Source organism: Arabidopsis thaliana, chromosome 5, assembly GCF_000001735.4.
Source record: "Arabidopsis thaliana chromosome 5, partial sequence".
In the NCBI taxonomy this organism is placed as follows: domain Eukaryota; kingdom Viridiplantae; phylum Streptophyta; class Magnoliopsida; order Brassicales; family Brassicaceae; genus Arabidopsis; species Arabidopsis thaliana.
The window spans coordinates 22,665,518-22,692,644 of record NC_003076.8 but is presented as its reverse complement, the minus strand read 5'-3'; the positions used below and the strand labels follow the sequence as shown (position 1 = coordinate 22,692,644).

General features: G+C 35.0%; 7 protein-coding genes across 12 annotated transcripts; 1 reads left to right on the top strand and 6 right to left on the bottom strand.

The window, feature by feature from the left end:
- Window positions 1-2,973: 2,973 nt before the first annotated feature.
- Window positions 2,974-6,172, bottom strand: HSP81-2 (heat shock protein 81-2). 2 transcript variants are annotated; one of them, NM_124985.5, is made up of 3 exons: window positions 5,600-6,172; window positions 5,153-5,294; window positions 2,974-5,046 (listed from the first exon to the last, which is right to left on the bottom strand). In NM_124985.5, the coding sequence occupies exons 1-3, from the start codon at window positions 5,720-5,722 to the stop codon at window positions 3,212-3,214; spliced, it is 2,100 nt and encodes a 699-aa protein (NP_200414.1). In that variant the 5' UTR covers window positions 5,723-6,172; the 3' UTR covers window positions 2,974-3,211. The 2 variants fall into 2 exon arrangements, with proteins under 2 accessions (NP_200414.1, NP_001190553.1); NM_001203624.1 differs by having other exon boundaries at window positions 3,174-5,046; window positions 5,513-5,813.
- A 6-nt stretch (window positions 6,173-6,178) lies between these two features.
- Window positions 6,179-8,259, bottom strand: AT5G56020 (Got1/Sft2-like vescicle transport protein family). 2 transcript variants are annotated; one of them, NM_001345177.1, is made up of 5 exons: window positions 7,842-8,259; window positions 7,239-7,497; window positions 7,026-7,130; window positions 6,345-6,549; window positions 6,179-6,247 (listed from the first exon to the last, which is right to left on the bottom strand). In NM_001345177.1, exons 1-4 carry the CDS (start codon window positions 8,057-8,059, stop codon window positions 6,439-6,441), a joined length of 693 nt encoding a protein of 230 aa, NP_001330101.1. In that variant the 5' UTR covers window positions 8,060-8,259; the 3' UTR covers window positions 6,179-6,247; window positions 6,345-6,438. The 2 variants fall into 2 exon arrangements, with proteins under 2 accessions (NP_001330101.1, NP_200413.1); NM_124984.4 differs by having other exon boundaries at window positions 6,179-6,549.
- A 133-nt stretch (window positions 8,260-8,392) lies between these two features.
- Window positions 8,393-11,407, bottom strand: HSP81-3 (heat shock protein 81-3). Its single transcript, NM_124983.4, has 3 exons — window positions 11,113-11,407; window positions 10,668-10,809; window positions 8,393-10,568 (listed from the first exon to the last, which is right to left on the bottom strand). The coding sequence occupies exons 1-3, from the start codon at window positions 11,233-11,235 to the stop codon at window positions 8,734-8,736; spliced, it is 2,100 nt and encodes a 699-aa protein (NP_200412.1). The 5' UTR covers window positions 11,236-11,407; the 3' UTR covers window positions 8,393-8,733.
- Window positions 11,408-12,492: 1,085 nt separating this feature from the next.
- Hsp81.4 (HEAT SHOCK PROTEIN 81.4) lies at window positions 12,493-15,307 on the top strand. Its single transcript, NM_124982.3, has 3 exons — window positions 12,493-12,700; window positions 12,960-13,101; window positions 13,209-15,307. The coding sequence occupies exons 1-3, from the start codon at window positions 12,578-12,580 to the stop codon at window positions 15,041-15,043; spliced, it is 2,100 nt and encodes a 699-aa protein (NP_200411.1). The 5' UTR covers window positions 12,493-12,577; the 3' UTR covers window positions 15,044-15,307.
- Window positions 15,308-18,544: 3,237 nt separating this feature from the next.
- CBL2 (calcineurin B-like protein 2) lies at window positions 18,545-21,532 on the bottom strand. 2 transcript variants are annotated; one of them, NM_001345176.1, is made up of 11 exons: window positions 21,100-21,532; window positions 20,574-20,630; window positions 20,333-20,492; window positions 20,114-20,196; window positions 19,956-20,015; window positions 19,751-19,859; window positions 19,623-19,675; window positions 19,448-19,528; window positions 19,258-19,370; window positions 19,015-19,123; window positions 18,545-18,731 (listed from the first exon to the last, which is right to left on the bottom strand). In NM_001345176.1, the coding sequence occupies exons 3-10, from the start codon at window positions 20,454-20,456 to the stop codon at window positions 19,066-19,068; spliced, it is 681 nt and encodes a 226-aa protein (NP_001332655.1). In that variant the 5' UTR covers window positions 20,457-20,492; window positions 20,574-20,630; window positions 21,100-21,532; the 3' UTR covers window positions 18,545-18,731; window positions 19,015-19,065. The 2 variants fall into 2 exon arrangements, with proteins under 2 accessions (NP_001332655.1, NP_200410.1); NM_124981.4 differs by lacking the exon at window positions 18,545-18,731 and having other exon boundaries at window positions 18,790-19,123.
- Window positions 21,533-21,751: 219 nt separating this feature from the next.
- On the bottom strand, window positions 21,752-22,459 carry AT5G55980 (serine-rich protein-like protein). The gene has a single exon (NM_124980.2). The coding sequence runs from the start codon at window positions 22,342-22,344 to the stop codon at window positions 22,003-22,005; it is 342 nt and encodes a 113-aa protein (NP_200409.1). The 5' UTR covers window positions 22,345-22,459; the 3' UTR covers window positions 21,752-22,002.
- Window positions 22,460-23,013: 554 nt separating this feature from the next.
- Window positions 23,014-25,425, bottom strand: AT5G55970 (RING/U-box superfamily protein). Of its 3 annotated transcripts, NM_124979.5 has the most exons (4): window positions 24,897-25,425; window positions 24,115-24,658; window positions 23,661-24,033; window positions 23,014-23,479 (listed from the first exon to the last, which is right to left on the bottom strand). In NM_124979.5, exons 2-4 carry the CDS (start codon window positions 24,624-24,626, stop codon window positions 23,333-23,335), a joined length of 1,032 nt encoding a protein of 343 aa, NP_568834.1. In that variant the 5' UTR covers window positions 24,627-24,658; window positions 24,897-25,425; the 3' UTR covers window positions 23,014-23,332. The 3 variants fall into 3 exon arrangements, with proteins under 3 accessions (NP_568834.1, NP_851197.1, NP_001332406.1); NM_180866.2 differs by having other exon boundaries at window positions 24,115-25,425; NM_001345175.1 differs by having other exon boundaries at window positions 23,014-24,033.
- Window positions 25,426-27,127: the final 1,702 nt, after the last annotated feature.

The following is a 27,127-nucleotide window of genomic DNA, read 5'->3' as shown; positions in this document are numbered from 1 at the left end:
AGAGCAATAGAAAATACGTCTAGGGATATATATATAAGCAACTAAGGATAAATATTACTAAGTGAGTGTTATAAATTACTAATTAAGTGGATCTGATCGATGATTATGATGGGCAATTTTTTACTTAGTTTTTTTTCTTTCTTTCTGCTAATTAAGTATATACAAGCATTTGTCTGTATCAATTTTATAAATTCAATTATAATAATAAAAACTGGTCCACTGTGGGGTATTTAGTAGCAGAAGCAGTCCAAGAATGTAGTGGCAGAAGTGTGAAAAGAAGTGGGCATCGATCAAAACTACTTATTTCTTTGTTAATTTGTCGATCCAATGAATATAACATATATTATGGTTGATCATGATAATGCTACGTCTTATGAGTGGCCATGTTGATAAAATTCCATTGGTTGTAACCACTCATACGACTACGAAGACACTGTAGTAAGAAAACCATTTAGATACTTGCTGATAATATGGAAAACCAACCAATCCAAAAAAGAGGAAATTTTCTAATATTAGTATTTAGAAAAGGCGAATAATTAGATTCATGCTTAAATTAATGTGGACGACGAATCACATAGTCAATATATAATCAAAGCTCATACACATTTCAAATCGAAAAACAAAATCCAAATATATGTGATGTACCATTTAGTGAAATTATACAGAAGAAGATTATGAGCCATGGAATGTTTCAACTATGAAAAAAACTAATCCACACGCACATAGGAATATGATGATTTCTTTCGTCGAGGACATATAGGATGATATTGTTAGATAAAACTTTTTATTACTAATTTGGGACATCTCCATATCAAGTGTGAACCCTATTATATATAGTTTGTAGTGTATAATTGATTTAGGAAAGTGTATATTTACAAAAACTGATATATATGCATGAATGTATGTAAGTAGACATTTTGTGTTTGTAGGTATGTATATGATGTGAAATGAGATGGGGCCAATGATAATGAGATATGGCTTTAAGAGGGAAATCATAATAGTGACCTTTTTTGTGATGACAACAACCACACGTGCTCTCATTCCTTCTACCAAAGGATTGCCTCTCGCCTTCGTTGCACCTTTTTTCCTCCAATTATTTCAGAACCAAATGATATTTCTCAATCCTAGTTTTTAGATCGAAACTCAAAACTCTTTCTTTTTAACTTCATTTCATTGATGTTATGTAACTCTCTTTTAGTTATCGCAAGTACTTCATTGTTAACATTCTCTGTAGAGACCAAAGCAATCTATAACTTTTGTAACTTACTTGATAAAAAACCAACAATCTAAAGTGAGAACTATATAGGATGTAATAAGAGAAATATATGTTAAAAGAAAACACATAACTCAGTTGAAACTCAATTTCATGAAAACATCCCTAGTCTTAACTAAACTGACTAGAGAGTTAACTTTGTTACTTTTAAGTTTTAAAAATTAAAAGAGGCACACCATTTAACTCTTGGTCAAAAAAATATGTTTTGGAAATATATAATATGAGTTTATATATGTATTCACCTTTCACTCTTTTTCTTCGTCCTTTAATCCTTTTCCGCAATCTTGTTAATTAGATTTTCAGCTTTCTTTTTTTTCCTTTCCGCTTCATGTTGTCTTTTTTTTCTTCTTCTTTTGATCATGCTAATTTTTCAATCTTAGTTATTTTAATAGTTCATATTTAAGTTATTGCGTGACCATGAAAAATTCTCACCGTGAAAAACCAGCCTTTTTGTTATCTTTTTTACTTTTTCATTTCTCTTTTTCACAGAATAAGAAATAGACAAAAACAAAGTGTTGTTTTTTATAGAAAGATTAAAAATAAAATACACTAACTTGATGTGTCTTTAAAACTAACATTGCTGAGTGGAGAAGTTGGGCAATTGCAATCAATTAATCTAAAATATAATGAGATTAATGGGCCTTTGCTGTTTGTGGATCATAATATAAAATGGATGATATTACGTGTGATGAAAGGTGTAAATTAAAGGGTCAAATATTCTTCCGTATTTCCAGGACTCGGGTTTCTCGCTCACATTAGTTAAACTCTAATTAAAGTCTAAAAATAAAATAAAGTACATCAATAATTGTTTACATCAAATGCCTCAAATTAACTTTATATGAATTCTGAATGAGTATATTGCTAGTCTAAAATTTTCCCAAATATGAATACATGCTTGGGTATATATGATGCTTTAGAAAGTTCAGTTTAGCTAACTGTAAATTAGGTGAGTATAATCGTTAAATATTAGCTGAAATCATGGTAATCACTCAGTTTACTCCTATATACAAAATACTGAACAATAATAATTTGGTAAGAAAATAGGAAGGTGCCAAAAAAAAAAGAAAAAAAAAAGAGAGGAAAATACGACTATTGAAAAGAAATTACATAAGTTAATCAATAGGCTCCGTTGTCTTAACCTAACATAGCCTTTGCTTTTAAGTTTTAACTAAAGACTAAAGAGTTTCACTTGCACTAACGCCAAGTTCGTGGTATTATATAATAAGTCTCCACTAACGGTCAAATTTTGAGAGCAAAAGCAGTGTGGGGTTTCCCTTAATTAATTTTGATTACATTAATAAATTAAGGCTTTTTTTTTTTGGGACAAAATAATAAATTTAGGCTTAATCTTGCATTATTGGGTGATCTTTTGTATCAAAAAAGCCAGTCTCTAATATTGACGAGTCTTTTTGACTGATGGGTCGATTTTAAGGCCCAAAGTATTCAACAACGGACATTTTGGGCCCATCTAAAAATTTGATTGACCATTTGTTTGCACTTTGCAGCAAGAGATTGGCAATTGGCAGCGTAGTTTTTTTTTTTTTTAGTGAAAACATTTCAATTTAACTGTGGCAACTTTTCTAATTCGGATGCAATATAATTCACAGCAAGATATGTATGCCAGAAGATATGATCTCTGTGTTATTCTATTTTCTTATAATTTGTTATTCTAAATTCTAATTAGGAAGATATAATCATAACTAGGTTACTACTAATACCCTGACAAAATTCAGCTTGGATATGTAAGAATCAGTCTCTTGAGCATAATAGAATCTTTGTCATAAAACCGAGTTCAGAGAAATATCTTCACAACAATAAAACCATAGAAAAAATTCGTGAAGATAATCACCAAAATAACATAAGTTTTAACGAAAAGAAAAAAAGAAAACCATAGTCTTATAACACCGCTAATAATTTAGTCGACTTTTGTGTGATAAATTAGTCGACTTCCTCCATCTTGCTACCTTCGGCATCAGCATCGTCTTCAAGGGGAGGCATCTCAGCATCGGCTTCAACAGCATCATCGTCATCAATGCTCAGTCCAAGCTTCAGCATCCTGTGGATCCTGCTTCCGAAAGTGTTTGGCTCATCAAGGCTGAAACCAGAAGTGAGAAGAGCGGTCTCAAAGAGGAGAAGCACAAGGTCCTTCACAGACTTGTCGTTCTTGTCTGCGTCAGCTCGCTTTCTCAACTCATCCATGATGGAGTTCTCTGGATTAATCTCCATTGTCTTCTTACTCGACATGTAACCAGCCATGCTGCTGTCTCTCAAGGCTTGAGCTTTCATGATCCTCTCCATGTTTGCAGTCCAGCCGTATTCGCCGGTTACAAGACAGCACGGTGAGTCCACAACACGGTCAGAAACAATAACCTTCTCGACCTTGTCACCCAAAACGTCTTTGATCACTTTGCAGAGTCCTTCAAACTTCTCCTTGAGCTCTTCTTTCTTCTTCTTTTCATCTTCGGTCTCATCCAGTTTCAGACCTTCCTTGGTTGCAGAAACAAGTTTCTTTCCCTCGAATTCCTTAAGCTGACCAATAGCGTACTCATCAATCGCATCAACCATGTAGAGAACTTCAATACCTTTCTTCTTGAGCTTCTCAAGGAATGGAGAGTTCTCAACAGCCTTCTTGCTCTCACCAGTGATGTAGAAGATATCGTTCTGACCTTCCTTCATCCTTGTCACGTAGTCCTTGAGACTAGTCAATTCATCACCGCTCTTGGTTGAGTGGTAACGGAGCAACTCAGCAATCTTGGTTCTGTTTTGGGAGTCCTCATGGATACCGAGCTTCAGGTTCTTAGAGAAAGCCTCGTAGAACTTGTTGTAGTCTTCCTTGTTCTCAGCAATCTCAAAGAAGAGCTCAAGGCACTTCTTCACAAGGTTCTTGCGGATGACCTTGAGGATCTTGTTCTGCTGCAATGTCTCTCTCGAGATGTTGAGAGGAAGATCTTCAGAGTCGACAATACCTTTCACAAATCCGAGGTACTCAGGGATGATGTCTTCACAGTTGTCCATGATGAAGACACGACGGACATAGAGCTTGATGTTGTTGGGCTTCTTCTTAGTGTCAAAGAGATCAAAAGGAGCTCTCTTGGGAACAAAGAGGATAGCTTTGAACTCAAGCTGTCCTTCAACAGAGAAATGCTTCACAGCCAAATGCTCCTCCCAATCATTGCTGAGACTCTTGTAGAAAGCAGCGTACTCCTCCTTGTTGATCTCCTCTGGCTTCCTCATCCAGATAGGCTTCTGCTTGTTCACCAAATCCCACTCATGAGAAACCTCCTTAATCTTCTTCTTTTTCTTCTCCTCCTTTTCTTTCTCCTCATCAACTTCCTCAACCTTGCCTTCCTCATCCTTCTTCTCTTCCTCCTCTTCATCATCAGAGATCTCCTTCTCAATGGTCTTCTCAATCCAGAGAGAGATTGGGTAGCTGATGAACTCAGAGTGCTTCTTCACCAAATCCTTAAGCCTTCGCTCCTCAAGGTACTCCAACTGGTCTTCCTTGAGGTAAAGAACCATCTTTGTTCCTCTACCAAGAGTCTCCCCAGAGGTGTCTCTGGTCACAGTGAAAGATCCCCCGGCCTGAGACTCCCACACGTACTGCTCATCGTCATTGTGCTTGGTAGTAACAACAACCTTGTCAGCAACCAAGTAAGCAGAGTAGAAACCAACACCAAACTGACCAATCATGCTAACATCAGCTCCAGCAGCCAGTGCTTCCATGAATTCCTTGGTTCCAGATCTTGCAATTGTTCCAAGGTTGTTGACCAAATCTAATAGAAGAAGCACGAATTAGCCAACAAAACAAACACAGATGCAAGACTAACAAACAACAACAAAATCGAAACAAATTGATTTAGGATGAAATCAATTACGTACCAGCCTTGGTCATGCCAATACCACTATCAATAATGGTCAAGGTGTTGTTAGTCTTGTCGGGAATGATGTGAATGAAGAGCTCAGGCTGACCATCGAGCTTGCTCTTGTCCGTCAAGGACTCGAATCTAATCTTGTCCAAAGCCTGTTTTCACCAGAATAGAATCACAATCGTAAGCAAACAATACACATAATATGTATGCAAATCAACTATAAGCAATCGAAAACTTGGTAATCTAACAAGAAACTACTTAAATCCTTGGTATCAACACTAAACCTAAACAATAGATTTGTACACAAAAAGCTTCGCAACTTCAGTAAGTAACCAAAATTCTCCCAACGGAAAGAACACTAAACCCTAACCAAACCTAAATCTACAGATCCATCCGCCAAATCAATCAAACGAGATACACAAGTATACAATAAGGTAGAGAGAGATAGAGATCGTACATCAGAAGAGTTACTGATGAGTTCACGGAGGAAGATCTCCTTGTTAGAGTAAAAGGTATTGATGATGAGGGAAAGCAACTGGTTGATCTCAGCTTGGAAAGCAAAGGTTTCAGCGTCCGCCATTGTCGTAGATCGGAAAAAATCGAAGAACTAGGGTTTAAGAATGAAATTGAGAGAACAAAATTATCTTGAGAGCAGAGAGAAGTACTGATGCGGGATTTAGGAGAAGGATGTTATTATATATAGAGTGGTGTGGGAACCTCCATAAGGGTTTCTTTTCCTTTTTTTTTCTTTCTTCTAGATCGTTCTTTTTCCTTTATTTTGTTTGAACTAACTTGCAAGTTTTTCTAGATCCTTCTCCAAGCAGTGATGTTTTTGACTGATGGGGGCCATTTTAAGGCCCAACGTATCCAATAACAGACATTTTGGGCCCAACTAAAAAAGATTTGATTGACCACTTGTCTGCAATTTGCAGTAAGAGATGTATGCCACATTGCCAGTGTAGTAAACTCAGTGAAAACATACGTGTAATAACTTTCTTAATTCTGATGTAATAATTCACAGTAAGACATTGAAGCTAACGACTTACCCTAGATTAGAGAATGTATCCACCAAGCAACTCTTCAAGTTCCATACCTCATCCAGTGGCTAGTGATTTGAAGTTTTGAACCAATTTAGCAGAAAGTATCAATATAGGAAATTTATAACAAAACTGTCTTTGAGCCATTGGACCAACATATTTTACCAGATTTGTCATTTAACCACTGTTGAAGATCTTTCATCTTTCTTTATACACGAGAGAATCAAGTTATTTTCTTTGCATAGGTCAAAGCGAAAGCTCATCTCCCAAACATTCGGAAGACAGAGGAGGTAAGAGTAGAACTGAGGAACTTCATTCCCGATGATCCACCAGGGAAATATGATATACAGTAGTACGCCAGTGCAATAACCTATGGATTCACAGAGAACAGAGACCAGGTTTTTTATGAGATTACTATACTTACAGAATGTGCAGATACGTGACTAATCTTTAAACCGACATGAAGGATATGATTTAGTGAGTTCTTAAAGTATATATTCCATATCGATAACGGGTGAGTAATAATATATCAAAGCTGTTTCTGTCGCAAGTAAGTGCATTTGCAAAAACAAGCCAAGAGACCAACCAAAGATATGGCGTTCAAGGCTTCTTCATAATTCATACTAACCCAACTTGTATTTTAAAACAGCAATAAGAAAGTCTACATGTTTTTTACTAAACACATTATGTTTCGACGAGGCAAGAGCTTACTAGATGAAACATGCAGGGTAAAAAAGAACTTCATAGGTAAGATTTGTGAAATGGGGAAGAGGAAAATTTTAACATATGAAAAACAGAGGATATAAACACCAACAAGAGTCGGGAAGGAAGATGAAATTTAAGTACCTGTAATGCAGAGAAAATCACAGAGAGAATGTAGCTATGGAGCACCATCGAGACATATATGGTGCCAACCATGGTGGCAATGAAACCTAAAGTTAGTGGAAGCCTCTGGAGAAGCCAGCAAACAAGAAATTAAAATTCCAAAGAGAAAAATGTAAACGAAATACAGCAGATATAAGAAGCTGCACAACACAAGGTTTTGTTATTAGTTATTACCTCTGCCGATGACATGTGAGCGAGTTGATTTTGCGGGCCACGAAGAGCGAAGAAAGATCCGATGATAAATCCACATCCAAGGGTAAAACAAATTGCAAACTTCTGTGGCATAAGCACCATGACTGGAAGAAACATGGTGAAGGCAATGAAGATGAAGAATACACCACTTGCTAGAAGTAAACCGAAATACATCAAAGCTTTTCCTGAAGGCATACTACTTGTTGCAGACTGCAGGTTATCTCTAACTCCTTTCGAAACACTGTTAACAATCCAGATTTGAGTACAACAAAATTCAAAATCAAAAAGTTAGTAACACTTCAAGAAAAAGATATGCTTAAGACTCTTAATCAATTCTAAGTCATTGAGAGAAGACACTAATCAAAATCATTCACTAACAATAGCTTCAAACCCTGAGAATTTGTAAATCTGATCAACGAATCTGGCAAAGCTTAAACTATATGGTTAATCACAATTTCTCAGATTCCAGATTTAATTTACACCAATCCAATCCTCAATAGCAGGCGAAAACGCCTAATTTCTCAGATACGGTCACGATCAATCGTTAAACCCCTAAAGATTAAGAGAAAGAGATGGATGGATTACACATTAAAGGTGCCGGAAACAGTGTCGTTGGCAGATCTAACGGCGGATTCGATATCGAAGCCTAAAGTTCCGGTGTCTTCTTCAAAATCTCTCGATGCTGCGTAAGAATTCCAATCAGCTAGCAGAGACGTTCCTCCTGTTTGCAGCGGTTGCTGCTGCTGATCTCCGCTGCTACTAGTGCCGCTCATCGGAAACCATCCTTTGGCCATTTTCTCCATTTCGTTGGGAATTTTTGGAGCTGAGAAATCAAAATATAGCTGAATACCGACGATCAGTGGTTTACGTCGGAGCTAAGGAAATCGGCAGACGTCAAATCGAGCGTTGATGAAGATTCTGTCAAGGGACCGTCGTCTTAAACGGCAGTGTTATTTTGCGTTGCACTACTCATATTCTAATCGTAAAAGTTATTTAAAAAAATAATAATAACCTTTAAAACTGACCAAAAAATTGTTACACAAATTATCCTTTTTAATCAAAGTAGTAACAACATTTGTGCAGAAAATTAACGCTAAGTCAAACAGTAACAACAGTATTATGTCGAACAATAAATTATTTATTATTGTAAAGAATATGTAAGCTGTGTTGTCTGAGATGCTTAACAATATGATTTGGAGCTGCTTCATGTATTTTATTAGCCATATTAGTCATACTAATAACTTAGTTATAGGCTACATAACCAAAATAAGCTTGGATTTGCAAGATTGTGCATAAGAGAACCTTTGTCATCAAACCGAATTCAGAGAAAAAATCTTCACGAAAACAAGCGATAGAAGAAATAAACTCCAGAAAATAGTTCCAAAATATTAGTTCAAACGAAAACATAAAAAAAAAAGATAAAAAGATAACCAATGTCTCAACACCCCTAATGATTAAGTCGACTGTGTGTGATAATTTAGTCAACTTCCTCCATCTTGCTACCTTCAGCATCGGCATCATCTTCAAGTGGAGGCATGTCAGCATCGGCTTCAACAACATCATCGTCATCAATGCTCAATCCAAGCTTCAACATCCTGTGAATCCTGCTCCCGAAAGTGTTGGGCTCATCGAGGCTGAAACCAGAAGTGAGAAGAGCGGTCTCAAAGAGAAGAAGTACAAGGTCCTTCACAGACTTGTCGTTCTTGTCTGCATCAGCTCTCTTTCTCAGCTCATCCATGATGGAGTTCTCTGGGTTAATCTCCATTGTCTTCTTGCTCGACATGTAGCCACCCATGCTGCTGTCTCTCAAGGCTTGAGCTTTCATGATCCTCTCCATGTTTGCAGTCCAGCCATACTCGCCTGTTACAAGACAGCAGGGTGAGTCCACAACACGGTCAGAGACGATAACCTTCTCAACCTTGTCTCCCAAAACGTCCTTGATCACTTTGCAGAGTCCCTCAAACTTCTCCTTGAGCTCTTCTTTCTTCTTCTTCTCGTCTTCAGTCTCATCCAGTTTCAGACCTTCCTTGGTTGCAGAGACAAGCTTCTTTCCTTCGAATTCCTTGAGCTGACCAATAGCATACTCATCGATAGCGTCAACCATGTAGAGAACTTCAATACCCTTCTTCTTGAGCTTCTCAAGGAATGGAGAGTTCTCAACAGCCTTCTTGCTCTCACCAGTGATATAGAAGATATCGTTCTGACCTTCCTTCATCCTTGTCACGTAGTCCTTGAGACTGGTCAATTCATCACCGCTCTTGGTTGAGTGGTAACGGAGCAACTCAGCAATCTTGGTTCTGTTTTGGGAGTCCTCATGGATACCGAGCTTCAGGTTCTTAGAGAAAGCCTCATAGAACTTGTTGTAGTCCTCCTTGTTCTCAGCAATCTCAAAGAAGAGCTCAAGACACTTCTTCACAAGGTTCTTGCGGATGACCTTGAGGATCTTGTTCTGCTGCAATGTTTCTCTTGAGATGTTGAGAGGAAGATCTTCAGAGTCAACAATACCCTTGACAAACCCAAGGTACTCAGGAATGATGTCTTCACAGTTGTCCATGATGAAGACACGACGGACATAGAGCTTGATGTTGTTGGGCTTCTTCTTAGTGTCAAAGAGATCAAAAGGAGCTCTCTTGGGAACAAAGAGGATAGCTTTGAACTCAAGCTGTCCTTCAACTGAGAAATGCTTCACAGCCAAATGCTCTTCCCAGTCATTGCTCAAACTCTTGTAGAAAGCAGCGTACTCCTCCTTGTTGATCTCCTCTGGCTTCCTCATCCAAATCGGTTTCTGCTTGTTCACCAAATCCCACTCATGAGAAACCTCCTTAATCTTCTTCTTTTTCTTCTCCTCCTTTTCTTTCTCCTCATCAACTTCCTCAACCTTGCCTTCCTCATCCTTCTTCTCTTCCTCCTCTTCATCATCAGAGATCTCCTTCTCAATGGTCTTCTCAATCCAGAGAGAGATTGGGTAGCTGATGAACTCAGAGTGCTTCTTCACCAAATCCTTAAGCCTTCGCTCCTCAATGTACTCCATCTGGTCTTCCTTGAGGTAAAGGACCATCTTAGTTCCTCTACCAAGAGCCTCACCAGAGGTGTCTCTGGTGACGGTGAAAGATCCACCGGCCTGAGACTCCCACACGTACTGCTCATCGTCATTGTGCTTGGTAGTAACAACAACCTTGTCAGCAACCAAGTAAGCAGAGTAGAAACCAACACCAAACTGTCCAATCATGCTAACATCAGCTCCAGCAGCCAACGCCTCCATGAATTCTTTGGTTCCAGATCTTGCAATTGTTCCAAGGTTGTTCACCAGATCTGAAAAATAAAACAAAAACGTATTAGCCAACACACCAAACACATAAATAATCAACGAAAACCAATACAAATTGCTTTTGACTGAAATCAATTACGTACCAGCCTTGGTCATCCCAATACCACTATCGATAATCGTCAAGGTGTTGTTAGTCTTGTCGGGAATGATGTGAATGAAGAGCTCTGGCTGACCATCGAGCTTGCTCTTGTCTGTCAAGGACTCAAACCTAATCTTGTCCAAAGCCTGTTTTCACCAGAGTAAAATCACAATCGTAAGTAACCAACCAATACACAGAACGTATATACAAATTACATATAAGCAAACTTTGTAAATCTAACAAGAGTCTGCTTAATCGTTGGTATCAACACTAAAACTAATCAACAGATTTGAACACAAACAGCTTCGCAACTTCAATTACCAACCAAAATTCTAAAATCGGCTAGAACACTAAACCCTAATCAATCCTAAATCTACAGATCGAACAGCCAGATCAATCAAACGAGACAGACAAGTATAAAATAAGGTGTAGAGAGATAGAGATCGTACATCAGAAGAGTTACTGATGAGTTCACGAAGGAAGATCTCCTTGTTAGAGTAAAAGGTATTGATGATGAGGGAGAGCAACTGGTTGATCTCAGCTTGGAAAGCAAAGGTTTCTGCGTCCGCCATTCTCGTTGATCGGAAAAAAAATCTAAGAGCTAGGGTTTATGAATCAAATCGAGAGATAAAGAGAGCAAAATTTTCTTTAGAGAGCAGAGAAGTGTTGATTGATACGAGACTTTGGGGAAGGATGTTATTATATATAGTGGTGTGGGGACTGGGAACCTATAAGGGTTTCTAGATCCTTCCTATTTGATTTATGTTAATTTGCTTTTCAGGTCCACATAATCTGCAATATAATTAAATGGAAATTACAAAATACAAAACTATTTTTTGGTAGAAAAATACAAAACTTTATTAAATTTTTTAAAATTTTATTCCCTTTTATTTTATTTTGGAGAACAGGTGTAATTTACTACTTTTTGTAACAGGTTTTAGTTTACTTCTTTTTTTTTTTGGTTAAATTTTGTAATTTACTATTTTATTTTATTGGTTGATGATAATTTACTATTTATAAAAAACAGTCAGATTTAATTCTACTCCCTTTTTATTTTGCAGAACAGGTGTAATTTACTACTTTTTTGTAACAGGTTTTAGTTTCCTTTTTTGTTAATTTTGTAATTTACTATTTTATTTTATTGATGATAATTTACTATTTTAAAAACAAAGCAATAATTTTATTTTTTGCTTACAACTTTTTTTTTCCTGTTTACAGATTGGTATGTGTATCTTTTAATAAAGTTTCAAAAAAATCAATAATTAAATAATAATATTGAAAGTTGTAAAATAAATAAATTAAAACAATAACAAAAAGAAACACATATTCTCTAAAAAGCGTGGGGTTTGTGGGGAGAAAAAATTGATTTTTTTTTTTTAACTTCAGAATTGATTAAAACTTTTTTTTTTTTTTTAACACAACTATTTATCTTGTTGTTATAAATTAAATACATAACTAAAATTTGAAATAAAATTTTGAGATATCTTGAAACTAAGGGATTAACTTTATCGATTTCAAAAAATAACCCAAAACTAGGACCGATCTAAAAAAATCTAAACATAGATAAACTAGAATGAATGGGAACTTGTAAATTCAAATCCATAACAAAATCGAATTTTGTATATGGAGAAAAACATTGTTTTTATTGATTAGTTTAGCTAATAGAAAAATTTAACAAAAAAAAAAAAAAAAAAAGTAAGTAGCACTTGTTCCAAAAAAAAGGAAAGTAAAATATTATGACAATTTTTATATTTTACAATTTCCATTATATTATGACGTCTGTTTCCACATCCCCTATATATTACACACTTTTCCCCCTTAATCAAACCATCAATACTTCTCTGCTTCTCTTAAGAATTTGCTTTTTGATTCACATAAACCCTAATTCTTAGATTTTTTTCCCGATCAACGATAATGGCGGACGCAGAGACCTTTGCTTTCCAAGCTGAGATCAACCAGTTGCTTTCCCTCATCATCAATACCTTTTACTCCAACAAGGAGATCTTCCTCCGTGAACTCATCAGTAACTCCTCCGATGTACGATCTCTCCCTCTCTGTCTTTCTATGTTTATCTTTAAGCTTAATGTGTTTGTGTATCTCCTTCGATTGATTTGACGGATCTATGTGTAGATTTAGGTTTTATTAGGGTTTAGTGTTCTTTTCGATTTGAGATTTTCGTTTGTTAATTGATGGAACCTTTTCATGTTCAAATTTGTTAGATTACTTAGTTTTTGATTGTATATATGTTGTGTGTATTTTGTTACTTATGATTGAGCTTTTTATTCTGGTGAAACAGGCTTTGGACAAGATTAGGTTCGAGTCCTTGACGGATAAGAGCAAGCTCGATGGTCAGCCTGAGCTTTTCATTCATATCATTCCGGACAAGACTAACAACACCTTGACCATTATCGATAGTGGTATTGGGATGACCAAGGCTGGTACGTAATTGATTTCATTCAAAAGCAAGTTGTACTTGATTTCATTCAAAACCATTATCTATGTGTTTGATTTGTGTTTGCTGATTCGTGTTTGTTCTATTGTACAGATTTGGTGAACAACCTTGGAACAATTGCAAGGTCTGGTACCAAGGAGTTCATGGAGGCATTGGCTGCTGGAGCTGATGTTAGCATGATTGGTCAATTTGGTGTTGGTTTCTACTCTGCTTACTTGGTTGCTGACAAGGTTGTTGTTACTACCAAGCACAACGACGATGAGCAGTATGTGTGGGAGTCTCAGGCCGGTGGATCTTTCACGGTGACCAGAGACACCTCTGGTGAGGCTCTTGGTAGAGGAACAAAGATGATCCTTTACCTCAAGGAAGACCAGATGGAGTACATTGAGGAGCGAAGGCTTAAGGATTTGGTGAAGAAGCACTCTGAGTTCATCAGCTACCCAATCTCTCTCTGGATTGAGAAGACCATTGAGAAGGAGATCTCTGATGATGAAGAGGAGGAAGAGAAGAAGGATGAGGAAGGCAAGGTTGAGGAAATTGATGAGGAGAAAGAAAAGGAGGAGAAGAAAAAGAAGAAGATTAAGGAGGTTACTCATGAGTGGGATTTGGTGAACAAACAGAAGCCTATCTGGATGAGGAAGCCAGAGGAGATCAACAAGGAGGAGTACGCTGCTTTCTACAAGAGTTTGAGCAATGATTGGGAGGAGCATTTGGCTGTGAAGCATTTCTCTGTTGAAGGACAGCTTGAGTTCAAAGCTATCCTCTTTGTTCCCAAGAGAGCTCCTTTCGATCTCTTTGACACTAAGAAGAAGCCCAACAACATCAAGCTCTATGTCCGTCGTGTCTTCATCATGGACAACTGTGAAGACATCATCCCTGATTACCTTGGGTTTGTCAAGGGTATCGTTGACTCTGAAGATCTTCCTCTCAACATCTCAAGAGAAACATTGCAGCAGAACAAGATCCTCAAGGTCATCCGCAAGAACCTTGTGAAGAAGTGTCTTGAGCTCTTCTTTGAGATTGCCGAGAACAAGGAGGACTACAACAAGTTCTATGAGGCTTTCTCTAAAAACCTGAAGCTCGGCATCCACGAGGACTCCCAAAACAGAACCAAGATTGCTGAGTTGCTCCGTTACCACTCAACCAAGAGCGGTGATGAATTGACCAGTCTCAAGGACTACGTGACAAGGATGAAGGAAGGTCAGAACGAGATCTTCTACATCACCGGTGAGAGCAAAAAGGCCGTGGAGAACTCTCCCTTCCTAGAGAAGCTCAAGAAGAAGGGTTACGAAGTCCTCTACATGGTTGACGCTATTGATGAGTATGCTATTGGTCAGCTCAAGGAATTCGAGGGAAAGAAGCTTGTCTCTGCAACCAAGGAAGGTCTGAAGCTGGAAGAGACTGATGACGAGAAGAAGAAGAAAGAAGAGCTCAAGGAGAAGTTTGAGGGACTCTGCAAAGTGATTAAGGACGTTTTGGGAGACAAGGTCGAGAAGGTTATCGTCTCTGACCGTGTGGTGGACTCACCTTGCTGTCTAGTAACAGGCGAGTATGGCTGGACTGCAAACATGGAGAGGATCATGAAAGCTCAAGCTTTGAAGGATAGCAACACGGGTGGTTACATGTCAAGCAAGAAGACAATGGAAATTAACCCAGAGAACTCGATCATGGATGAGCTGAGAAAGAGAGCTGAAGCGGACAAGAACGATAAGTCTGTGAAGGATCTTGTGCTTCTTCTCTTTGAGACCGCTCTTCTCACCTCTGGTTTCAGCCTTGATGAGCCCAACACTTTTGGAAGCAGAATCCACAGGATGTTGAAGCTTGGATTGAGCATTGAAGAGGATGATGCCGTTGAAGCTGATGCTGAGATGCCTCCGCTTGAAGATGATGCTGATGCTGAAGGTAGCAAGATGGAGGAAGTCGACTAAATATTGCACAAAGTCGACTAATATTAGCGGTGTTAAGAGTTTTGGTTCTATCGTTTTACATATCTTTGAGAATTTTTTTCTGCTGTAGTTTCTTTCTTATCTTGAAGCTTTTTCTCTGAACTCGGTTTTATGAAAAAGATTTTTTTATGCGAAAGGAACTCTGTTTCTAGCAAATCCAAGCTGATTTTTTGTCAGGTCATATAACTTAGTTATGACCATATTTTGCTAACCAGAATTACGCTAATCATATCTCACACAAAACCGTTACATACAGTGGTCATATATTAATGTAAGTATATAACAATATTAGTGTTTATTTAACTAAAATAAATTTTATTGCTGATCTTTTTAAAAATTATTTTTGCTATTACATGTTTTTAATAAAAGAAAGCTAAGAAACATATCATTATTGCTATAAACCCCACTAATTATAGTTGTTTTGAAAATAATATAGTTATTTTTTTGTAAAAGATATACATGTAACTTCAGCATTTTCATCGTTTTCTATTTTTGAAACTAATCAAAAATAATAGTAAGAAAAAAACTTTTATGAAATATATATAACTTATTTTCTCAATATCTCTTTAGTATATTGATTAATTTATGCTTCTTAAGCCATATTATTTTTAATTTAAAGCCATATATAAAATAATTATAAGAAAATTGAAACAATAATTGGCAAAAAGATGCAAATTCCAGGTTAATTGAATCAGATGCAGATACAAAATTTGTAATTATAATGAAATCGTAAAAACATTAAATGAATTAAAGAGAAAAAAAATACGACGTAGGGTGCAAAGAGGAGATTTCATCTCAACGCATGGGGGTCATATTAGAGATTTGAAGCCAAATGATTTATCGAATAAACTTTAAAAAAGTTTTTTTATAAATGTCATGGGGGTCAGTTGACCCCCCTCCTATATAACTGCCTCCGCCCCTGGTTACATAATATAGAACAATTTCTTGGCACATGGACCTAAGATTGACACACATACAAATTATATTATACTGTACCATAGAAAATATACAATTATCTATATGTAACAAACAACTATATATAAGATGATTAAAATATATGTAATGATAGAATTCTATTATAATATAATGTTGTATACGTTTATCTATACACAGTTGATAAAATTTTCCAAAATAAACCATAAATTTAAAACTTTACAAATACTCATCTTACGTAATATATTAATATATGATAGCTTGAAATAGCCAAATTAACTATAACAAACAACTGTGATGGCATATTGCCGTGCAACAGACAAGTATTTACCTAGTTTACATGTTATTACATGATATTTTGTTGAAATTATTTTTGAATTTTAATAATTAAAATACTAATTTTTGTAGTTTTTTCTAATTTTTTTTAATTTTATATAGTTTAGAGTTATAATCTATTATTTTTCTTCCTTACAATAAACAAGAGAATTAATTGTTTTATTGTAGAGTTTCTACAAAGTTGTTTTAAATAGCATTTTTAGTTAATATTTATGTTGAAGACTATAAATTGTTTAAAACAATTATCATTAGTTCTCATTAATTATTTACATATGATTTATATTTAAATCGCTAAAAATATGATTATCATGTGTTTAATTCAACTTTAAAAGCACATTAACATCAATCAATCATTAATAGATCGAATGAGCTTGATGTTTTAGTTGGTCTTATAAATTAATTTCCCCGATAAACAAAAACAAATTCTCTCCGACCAGATAAAACATTACATGGTGATGCTTCAAACTAAAGTTAGCTTCATTACATCTAACAATTTCGACATTTCTGTGATCGAAGCTCGAAGTTAAATCAAACATAGTTTCTTTGGATTTTAGCTATCGTTTCCAAGGCAAATCTCTCATATTTTTTTAACCATAAAAAATAATCTTTTATACTCTTTTTATTCTTTCAAACCAATTAATCTTTTCCTATGAGGAGATTTTAGTTATTTGTGTGAGCATAGTTATGAAAACATGTAGACAATAATTGAAACCCAAATGTAAAAGGTCCAAATTTAAAGTTTTTGTGGTTTAAAGCATAAAATTGATTTTCAAACAATATTCATGTAAAAAATAATGTATAAAAAATAAAAACTAAATCATATTAATGAAATATTCTTATTGAAAGAGAAAAAAGCTGAAGAGAGTGCGTGAAGTATGGTTGTTGGGTTGAGTTGGCTTTTAGAAGCATTATTTGATCTTGAAGTTGAGTTTGTGTCTAGTATGGCTGAAGATAAGATGAAGAGTAAAAACTGTTTTTTCAAAATGAAAAGTGTTTGGTAGTATATATTTCTTGGAGAAAGAGATAGTCTACATAGAGCGTGAAGAACTTTTAGAAGAAGTTTCTTATTTCAGTCTTGTAAAGAAAAACAAGAAGAATGGTCTTCCATCTCGTTTATATGATTTATTTTTTATACGCTAAAAATATGATTGATCATGTGTTTTATTCAATTTTAAAAGCACATTAACATTAATCAATCATTAATAGATCTAATGTGCTTGATGTTTTAGTTGGTCTTATAAATTAATTTCACCGATAAATGAATTTTTTTTTCTCCGGCGAGATAAAACATTACATGGTGAGGCTTCAAGCTAAAGTTGGCTTCATTACATCTAACAATTTCGACATTTTTATGTACGAAACTTGTAGTTATATCAAGCTTAGTTTCTTTGAATTTTAACTATCGTTTCCAAGGCAAATCTCTCATATTTTTTAACCATAGAAAAATAATCTTTTATACTCTTTTTATTCTTTCAAACCAATTAATCTTTTTTCTATGAGGAGATTTTAGTTATTTGTGTGAATATAGTTATGAAAACATGTAGACAATAATTGAAACCTAAATGTGAAAGGTCCAAACTTAAACTTTTTTGTGGTTTAAAGCATAAAATTAATTTTCAAAAATATATATGTCAAAATGATGTATATAAAATAAAAACTAAATCATATTAATGAAATATTCCTTTGAAAGATAAAAAAGCTGAAGAGACGGCATGAAGTATGGCTATTGAGTTGAGTTGGCTTTAGAAGCACTGTTTGATCTTGAAGTTGAGTTTGCGTCTAGTATGGCCGAAGATAAGATGAAGAGTAAAAGTTGCTTTTTCTAAATGAAAAGCGCTCCTTGGAGAAAGAGATAGTCTACATGGAGCGTGAAGAACTTTTAGAAGAGGTTTCTTATTTCAGTCTTGTGTAGCAAAACAAGAAGAATGGTCTTCCTTCTCCTCAAGAAAGAACATGGAAGTCATTGAAGCATAAATGAGTCATTCTTCCATTGCCTTACTACAAACACAATGTTCCCCTCATCTACAATGGATGGGAAACTTGATTGGCAAGTCACTTCCTTTTGTATTAATGTAGGGTTCTTGGTGAGGGAAAATCGCTAATTCTTCAATTAGGTTTTTTTTCCCTTTTCTCACCTCTTCTTCTTTTTGGAAGAACATTATTCATGTCTCTGCTTCTCAACCATCCCCCGAAGCTCTGCTTTCGTATACCCTTGTTGGTAAGATCATCTCCTCTTCTCTCTAATGGCGTCTCATCGAAGATCCACTTTTTGTCATCATGTAAGTTGATTCTTGTGGAGCTGATCTCGGAAAACTCGTCATTAGGAGGGCTGGTGACATCACTCAGTTTTGACTAGTTTTGCTTACAAGTCACATATGAAATGACTAGTTTTGCTTGCAATCTAGAAATCCATTGAATTAATATTAAAAGCTAACTCTAATAACCAAAACACAGAGATTGAAGCAAATCTTTTTAATTGGATTAATAAATAAACTGAAAAACTTTACATTACCATAACATCAAGATGCAAAAGTTGTATCTACAGATAGACCGAGCGAAATCAAAAAGGACAAAAACCAAACTAAAAAGAAGAATTTTGCTTCACAAAAAAAGCTCAATAAAAAATAAAATGAGTTCAGAGATTTAGAAATGTAACAAATAAAGAACCATAACGAAAGAACAACCTTCAACAATACAATGATGTCTTGCCGCTGCTTGCTTTTGCTTTTGCTTTTTCAGGTATCTTCAACCTGAGAATGGAACACAAAGCTTGGAAACGTAGTCGTGATATCCCTGCAGAGCAAGCACACAACAGGATCACGACCTTTATTACATATCATGGAGAATAGAAGAAAGAGAAACCAGAGAAGGAATTTGGTTGAATAGATTCAATCCTGGTTATATAAATAGAAAGATTTGGAACTCACTTGAGATATTGAAGAGTCATGTTCTTCAGAAGGCTGGGATGTCTAAGAACAAGGCTTCTCCACTCTTCCTTATCGATCTTTCCATCGTGTTTTGTGTCTGCTTCCTCAAACGTCTGAAACATTCAAAACTCGGGAAATTACTTTCAAAGAAAAAATATAGGGTGAAGAGGAAAAAAAGTAAGTAACTTACCTTGTCGATTATATCCTCAATGACAGTATCCTTCAAATTCATTCCAGATTCAGCAAGCGTAGCGACAACCATTTGTTTCACCTGGACAAATGATGGACGAAAATGTCAGTGAGGATAATAAAGCGCACTTCTACAAGGTTATATATGAAGCTATTTGAAGATATGGAAGCTTTACCTCTTGCCGTTCGATAAACCCTTGCTGTTTAAGATCATATAGCTGAAATGAAACTGCAAAAAAATAGTATATATCATTAATGTGTTATCCCAATCTTGTTTTTGAGATACAAGCTAAAAGGGACGTACAGTGAATTTTGTCATCTATAGGCGCATTTGGGTGAAAGACGGAGAGAGCACGAGCAAATTCCTCAAACCCCAGTATTCCATTGTGCTTTGTATCAAACAAATCGAAAACCTAGAAACAAAATCACATATTTCAGCATTTCTTCTAAACTTGATCTTGACAAAAATGGGTTTAAGAACACTTATAATGTGAAGAAAGAAACATTACCCGATCTGCAAACAAACTCTCTTTTTTATTTGTCTTAAACAAAGCCAACTGAAACTCTTCCTGATACAAACAAGAGATGAGTAAATTAGACAGATTGTTAGATCAATCACTAAAGCTTTACCAAATGAGGAAGAAGATCAAACAAGTTAGAGTTATACCTTGTTTATTAGCCCATCATCAATCACGGCACTGCTGATTTTCTTAAAAAGCTCATAAAGAGCTTCTATTTCACTCACACTAACTGCATTCCAAAACCAAATTCAATCATCAATAGTCTTCAGAAGAAATATTTTTGCATTCCTCAAATGGTATTGCATCGAATCTTATAACCGGAAAAAAAAAAAAAAAAAAAGAGTAGAGAAGGTGATAGGGCATACAAACAGTGTCTCTTGCAAGCAATTCAGGATCTCCAAGGCCACCAGATTGTTTATACAAATCAAGATCAAAACACCCTAAAACAGAGGTGCATAAATGCTTGATACCGTCAACGCACTGCGACATGATATATCTTAAGCAGCAAATCAAAACTCTCCATGCCTGCATATAAAACATTGTGAACTTGTTTTGCTAATTTCAAAAAACAGCTCTACAGAAGCAAGCATATGAAGAACACTGTACCTTTCAACCATTTCCTAGTGTTTTTTGCTGAGAAAGGATGAGACTTTGCGAGAGTATCTGTAACACAAGTTGCAAAATTCAGAGTAATCTAAATAAGTCAGTCAATATAGGCAACACAAACATTGCTTAGAAACTGAAGTCATTATCATGATTTTACTATTCAGATGATTCAGTTATGTCCACATAATATATACAATATTGAAGAAGATAAGAAAATTAATGGAGAATCTAAAGACTTAATCAAAGCTCATTAACCAAATTTTAATCTTAAACATCACAATTTATGGACACACAAAATTAATAAAATCCATCAGAAACAAACCCAAATTGGGAAATTTGAATTTATACATTAATGAACTCAAGGATTACACAATCAATTACAGGTTCTGAGAAACAAAACCCGATCTAGATCCCCAAAAATCGTCCTAATGGATTCGTGAATCGCAGATTCAACAGAGATAGAAGAATCTTGATATGTAAGTGAACTCAAAATGAGTAGAATGGATTTGCGTATACGAAAATTTACCGATTACGTTGATTCTCAATCTCAAGTCGGCTCTGGTTGTTGAAGCTGAGCGAGGAAGACGGAGACGATTTGTTGTAAAGCAGAGGAGAGAGTTGGAAAACAAATTAAAACCTGAAGAATCTTTTTAAATATCTCAACAAACAACAAAAACTCAATCTTTTTGCATTATTACAAATTAAATCCTGAAAAATCTGCTCAAATCGTCGTCGTTTTATTCTTCAAAATACGGTTCGATTTGATTTTCGTTCCGGTTAAGTAAAACTCGAGCTGAATTGAACCGGACATAAATTTGAATTTCACATTCACCCATAGAATATATGATCTATTGTGCTATTGGAGAATTTAAGTTTTCAAAAAATCTTCAAATTAGTACATTTTTTACGATGTTAAATGCAAAATAATCATACAAAATCAAAGATAATATGTGATATAGCCATTTTTTTCTATTGTCAAATTTTAAATTTTTGACAAGTAACATATAAAATCGAACCTCCCGAAATGATAAGTTCAATTATATCTTCAGAAATTTTAAAAATAATGTGATCATCAAAACGTTTACAATATATATAAATTTGCAAAAATATATTATATTGCGTATTATTTCTGACTTCGTAAAATTATTTTATATTTTCTTTATATAAAATGTAGACAGAAAAATTCATTTCAAGTATTTTTGAAGCATATAAAATGTGTATGTAATAAATGCTTAAATTTGAATCAAATTGGTGAAAATTAGATAAAAGTTTACCTTGAATCGGGTTAAGCCGATTTCAAGCGGTTTAGTAATACAGACCAATGTCTTTTTCGATAAAAATTATTGAACAATGTCAAAAGAAGAAGTAGAAGAAACAAACAAATAACAAAACCGACAGTTATTATACCGAACAAATCCAGTAACCGGGTTTACTGAGCCTTGAGGGAGTCACTAAACCGGCTCGACTTGGACGACAATAAAACAGCGAGGTTCGACCCAATAGACCCGGCACGTGTCAACGAATCAACGCGGTGATACCTGCACCTGAAAGAACCGGCGTGTGTCGTCGGAGAACATAAACAATTTAGCCTCGTAGATTTACCGGAGGACGATCTCCAACGTTTTAAACTAGGTGAGTTATTGTCTTGGCTCTTCGATTCAACGGTAGAGCTACCGGAGGGTTTAGGGTTGATCTTGGCTAAACTTGTGGAATACTTTTCTTGTGCCTTAGGTTGTCCGAGATTTAGGGTTGAAGGGTTTTCTTTCGTCATGGTTTTGACGAACGTAAATAAGAATGAATTTGTGTTGTTGTTTCTTGCTAATGAATCAAAAGGTAATTTCTATAGTGACTTTTGTTATGAAGGTAAAGAATGATTTGTGTTGTTTCTTGCTAATGAATCCAAAAGGTCATTTATAATAGTGACTTGTGAGAGAAGGCAGCTAAAAATAGTCGTTGGATGTTGTTGACAAACTGCTTTTTTAAGTTATTGGTGGTTAGTATTCTAGAAAAGAGTTATTGTAAATTAGTAGAAAATATTTGACTTGGAGGTTTTATTCTTCTTTTTATGGTTTACACATTTTGTGCAAGGACAAATATTATGACTTTTCAACCAATTAGGAACATACTTAGTTGTGTTAGTGCCAATTGAGAATCTAGAACAGTCTAATTTAAAGATTCTGTAACCAAAAAAAAACATCTGATTGTTTTTGTTTGGTTTGTGCCTATTTTAGGTTTTGACAGACTCAAAGGCTTAAAATTCAAACTCTAAATTAAACACCCTAAGACTTACTTATATAGCTGAAGTCAAAACCATCTCAAAGACTCCAACTATTTAGATGCCATGTCCAAAACTTTTATACTTATGAGATATAGTTAATGCTATAAAAATATTTCTTTTAAGAAAACCGACATCCTAATTGATAGTTAATGAAGTAATGTTTGGGTTTTCAGTTTTAAATTGCAAAAAAAAAAATTGAACATATAAAAAAATATATACATCAAGATATGTAAATGAGACGAGAGAAAAAACAAAATATGTAGTATAAACACTATATTAAGATTCTATAAAGTTGTTGCCATTGTGATTTGCATCATCTACTCACAATGTACATAACGATTACTGGTGAGCTCTTTATGTACAAAAAATTTGACACTCACACAAGTAATCGACTTTGCTTCAATCCAAAACTAAAAAAAAAAAAAACTGAGAAAGAAAAAAATTATATTGAGCTTTTGTTGCTTTTAGGGTATTTGCTTTGTCATCTTGGAAGATCTTGTTTGCAGAGAGGACAACAAGAGATGATACGAAGCCATTGATCTACACACTTTGAGTGAAACTTATGTGAACATGGAAGCTTCCTTACTTCTTCTTTGTCTTTATACTTTGCCAAACATATACAACACTCCTGCAAAACCAAATCAAAACTCAAAATCTAAGTCCTTTTCAATCATAAACGAGACTAATAGACAACATTCGACATCAGATTCCCTTAGTGGATCAAAACAGAGCTATCACAGATTAAACCTTATGGTCCAAGAAAACTTGTGGATTTGGCTTGAATTGAGAGTAAAAGAATTAGGACTTACTGGATCATCAGTTACAGTAGCTGAATCTGAATCAGAATCAGAAGCACTATCGTCGATTCGTTTGAATTTCCAGCTAGGGAGACTAGAGATTTGGTCATCTGATGCTGCTCTGTCTGAGGATCCCATGTTCATGTTATATCCAAGGAGGCTACTTATGAGAGGAACAAGGCAACAGAGGAAGAGGAAGAGAAGAAAGGGAAAGGAATAGCAGATAGCGTTCCAAGCTAAAAGAGAGACGCAGAGAACGTGAAGCTTGGGAGCATGGTGGAAAGAACCAAACCTAGAATCGAACACCCAAACATTTCCAATCACAAACCAAATCGCAAAGAAAAGCTCTAGCGACGTTCTGCATTTGTTCATCAAGTGAGAGGACCTGCAAACATAGAGCAATATCAGGATCTTGTAAAGGTTTTGGATTCATAATCGACAAAAGATAAAGATTTTTGAGTGTTACCTAGTTTCTTCTCTGCCTCTCTGTTGCTGCTCAACATCGCCAAGGACAAACCCATTTCCTTGGTTAATGTCTAGTTGACGATACCGACCATATAACAGCATGAGATTCAAAAGACATCCCACATCGTATCCTGTGATCCATAGCCTCACTGGCCAAATTGGTCTCTCTTCTTTGGAGATAGCTAGAGTGAATGTTATCACAGTGAGCTGAACAAGTAGAGCAATGAGCTCAGACATCATCCAAGTGCTAGAATTGAAAGGATTAGACCCAAGGTCAGATCTTGAACCGTTCTGGTAGTGAAACACTCTTCTCAAGAAGATGAACCATCTAGCTCTAGATACCTTCATAGCCAGCCTTATATAAAACGAAGATGGAGACCTCTCTTGACCATTAGCAGCAGCAACATGACTGTTATCGCCTCGCGGTGAGGAGCTTAACAAAGCAGACGATGAAATAGTGATCGTGATATTACTAGAAGATAACTCCGGCTGATTGGAATAACGTGTATTCATCGGAAATTTTTGAATCCTTCAAGATTTTAGACCTTCACAGGACAAACAAACAAAAAAAGATTGCATAGAGAGAAGAATTAAATGAGATTCTGCAACAAAGGTTTATAAGTTATGAGCACACACACATGGAACCTTAACTATATACACGAAATGATCATGAAACACACATGAAAGAAAAAAAAGAATTAAAGTCATGAAATTTCCATGACCCAACAACAATAACAAAAGAATAACACACATGAAACTTCACTGAGGAATATAATCAAATACCTTATCTGCAACCATCAAAAAGGCAAAAACTCAGCTCCGTACACGAACTCCTCGATTTCCCCAAATAAAAAGGAATCTCTTTTACAAACGGAACCTTAATTTACAACAAACCCAAATGTTTGCAACCGAAATTCAACCTCACGAACAAAGGGAATTGAATTTGAGTGTGAAATGAGAAAACTTGAGAGGAAGATGAAGTTTCTGATATAGAAACAGAGAGGAAGAAGGTGTAGTGATTATGTCAGAGAAGGTGAAGTTGGGCGAGAGATGGCGACCAATAAATCAAACCATAACAAAAAGGAATCTTTATTTGTTAATGCTTTGGTTTGAAGAATCAAAGAGAAGAAGAAGAAGAAGATATAGAAGATAACGGTTGGCCTAATCTAACACCTGAGGTTTTGTTTATGAAGCAATGTTTTTGATAGCAACTGCTACTTCCAACCGCCAAAGCAGACCCTCTTTTTCTCTCTAGAATTGTGGGCAAAGGTAAAGAGATACTTCAATTTTTGATCCTTTTTTTTTGTTTCGGAGTTTATTATTATATATATCTTTATCAAAAGAAATGGATAAGAATAACATATCTCAATGAAGTCATCATTCATTTCACCTATATAACAATCTTTTTTGTTCTAACAGAAAAATCTTCTCTTCTCTAAATATAGTAATATTGAAAAATCATCTTTTAGCTTCCTGTGGATTTACATATACTGTATATGACTTTTTGAGATTTTCATGTTATGGTAATGTTTTATTCGATATATAGTGAAAATGATTAGAAAATATTTTGATTTTAGTGGAACACGAATATTTTACTTTGTTTCATTATTTTCAGTTGAGTATATATAAGGCAGGTCAAAAGCATAAAAAGAGCATGTATCGAAGAACCAAAATTAGCTGGTGTTGATAAGAAAATTATGAAAATAAAAAAATATTATAATAAAGAGAAAAATAAGAACCGAAAAAAAAATATGATAACCAAATTTTTTTCTATTATTAAAATTTTGTATAAATTAAAATGCGTGAAATTACTAAATTTGGCAATACAATTGAAAAAATGGCGGGTACTATTGGAAGGAGTGGGGATGGTTGGCTAACTAATCTCAACCAGAAGATTTTTCTATCATCTAAACGTTATGGAGCCCATTCTCTCTTTTTCCACGTTGTTTTCCTCATTTTTATTTTATTTTGTCGGATTATATATAGAATAGTGGTCAAGGATATACTATAAGATAAACCAATTTTGAATGAAATTTATAAATTCAAATTTCTAGAACGTTCCGTTGATGTCGGAGGTCTTTGGTCAAGTAATTCTATGTTCTGGTTCATGCTCGGATAGATCGCGGAGTTGACATTTTAGGTTGGTGTAGAATGTGAGGTATAAAACAAATTACTAATAAAACCTTTTAATAAATATGACAATTCAAATATTCTATTGTTTGTGGAGTTTGAAAAATACACCTTGTTATTGATAAAATGTTAAATTTTGTCAAGTGTTTCATATGTTTACAAGTAACATATGTCAGATATTATGTGTTAACATGTACTAGTAGTTTTTCTAATCTATAGTATTTTCGTTGGTCTCTCATTCTAACGTTTTGACTTCTTATAACTTTTTTGAATATAGATAAGAAAATATTCTGTTGTTTGTTGCGTTCTTAAAAAGTACACATTTTCATGGACGTTAAATTTGTCAATATTTGTCAAATATATGTACTACTAGTCGAAACGAAGATTTTTATAAATTTGCTTATTTGTACTTTCGCTGGTCTATCATTCTAACCTTTTGACCTCTTAAGTTGTAATTTCCGAATTCCGAGACTAGTAAATAGCGAATAAGCTATATTGCCATGTATAGTATATTCTTAAAATAGTAAGTATTTAAACAGGTGACACTGACAACACAAAAATCCAAATGGTATTTTCCAACTTTATCTAAAACCTTTATAGTTGTCAACTAGTAAAACGAAACAGAGGATACTTTTCTAGATTTGTCGTAATGAACCCATTACGCAATGGTGATTAAACAATTAAAACACTAGTAACAAAAAGACTTGTATACTCTGTGATCTTATAATAAGGATAATTTAATTAAAATATTATTTCATGACGTTATTTAAATTTCATTTTAGACCATGTATTTGCATACATATGTCGGCCTCGTCGACCATTCGGGGACCAATGGCGGGATATAACTTAACGAACATGATTACTTTAAACAAGAGAAAATCTCC

Excerpts from the sequence above, each read along its gene's own strand:
- HSP81-2 (NM_001203624.1), bottom strand. The coding sequence starts at position 5,722 with ATGGCGGACGCTGAAACCTTTGCTTTCCAAGCTGAGATCAACCAGTTG. Across the intron at positions 5,295-5,512 it reads GATCTGTAGATTTAGGTTTG|GCTTTGGACAAGATTAGATT; the intron begins GTTAGGGTTTAG and ends TGGTGAAAACAG. Across the intron at positions 5,047-5,152 it reads TATTGGCATGACCAAGGCTG|ATTTGGTCAACAACCTTGGA; the intron begins GTACGTAATTGA and ends TTCTTCTATTAG.
- AT5G56020 (NM_124984.4), bottom strand. The coding sequence starts at position 8,059 with ATGGAGAAAATGGCCAAAGGATGGTTTCCGATGAGCGGCACTAGTAGC. Across the intron at positions 7,498-7,841 it reads GTTTCCGGCACCTTTAATGT|TGTTTCGAAAGGAGTTAGAG; the intron begins GTAATCCATCCA and ends GATTGTTAACAG. Across the intron at positions 6,550-7,025 it reads TGATTTTCTCTGCATTACAG|GTTATTGCACTGGCGTACTA; the intron begins GTACTTAAATTT and ends GTGAATCCATAG.
- HSP81-3 (NM_124983.4), bottom strand. The coding sequence starts at position 11,235 with ATGGCGGACGCAGAAACCTTTGCTTTCCAAGCTGAGATCAACCAGTTG. Across the intron at positions 10,810-11,112 it reads TCATCAGTAACTCTTCTGAT|GCTTTGGACAAGATTAGGTT; the intron begins GTACGATCTCTA and ends TGGTGAAAACAG. Across the intron at positions 10,569-10,667 it reads TATTGGGATGACCAAGGCTG|ATCTGGTGAACAACCTTGGA; the intron begins GTACGTAATTGA and ends TTTATTTTTCAG.
- Hsp81.4 (NM_124982.3), top strand. The coding sequence starts at position 12,578 with ATGGCGGACGCAGAGACCTTTGCTTTCCAAGCTGAGATCAACCAGTTG. Across the intron at positions 12,701-12,959 it reads TCATCAGTAACTCCTCCGAT|GCTTTGGACAAGATTAGGTT; the intron begins GTACGATCTCTC and ends CTGGTGAAACAG. Across the intron at positions 13,102-13,208 it reads TATTGGGATGACCAAGGCTG|ATTTGGTGAACAACCTTGGA; the intron begins GTACGTAATTGA and ends TCTATTGTACAG.
- CBL2 (NM_001345176.1), bottom strand. The coding sequence starts at position 20,456 with ATGTCGCAGTGCGTTGACGGTATCAAGCATTTATGCACCTCTGTTTTA. Across the intron at positions 20,016-20,113 it reads ATGATGGGCTAATAAACAAG|GAAGAGTTTCAGTTGGCTTT; the intron begins GTATAACTCTAA and ends TGTTTGTATCAG. Across the intron at positions 19,529-19,622 it reads GGTTTATCGAACGGCAAGAG|GTGAAACAAATGGTTGTCGC; the intron begins GTAAAGCTTCCA and ends TCATTTGTCCAG.
- AT5G55980 (NM_124980.2), bottom strand. The coding sequence starts at position 22,344 with ATGACGAAAGAAAACCCTTCAACCCTAAATCTCGGACAACCTAAGGCA.
- AT5G55970 (NM_180866.2), bottom strand. The coding sequence starts at position 24,626 with ATGAATACACGTTATTCCAATCAGCCGGAGTTATCTTCTAGTAATATC. Across the intron at positions 24,034-24,114 it reads AGAGGCAGAGAAGAAACTAG|GTCCTCTCACTTGATGAACA; the intron begins GTAACACTCAAA and ends CTATGTTTGCAG. Across the intron at positions 23,480-23,660 it reads CTACTGTAACTGATGATCCA|GAGTGTTGTATATGTTTGGC; the intron begins GTAAGTCCTAAT and ends TTGGTTTTGCAG.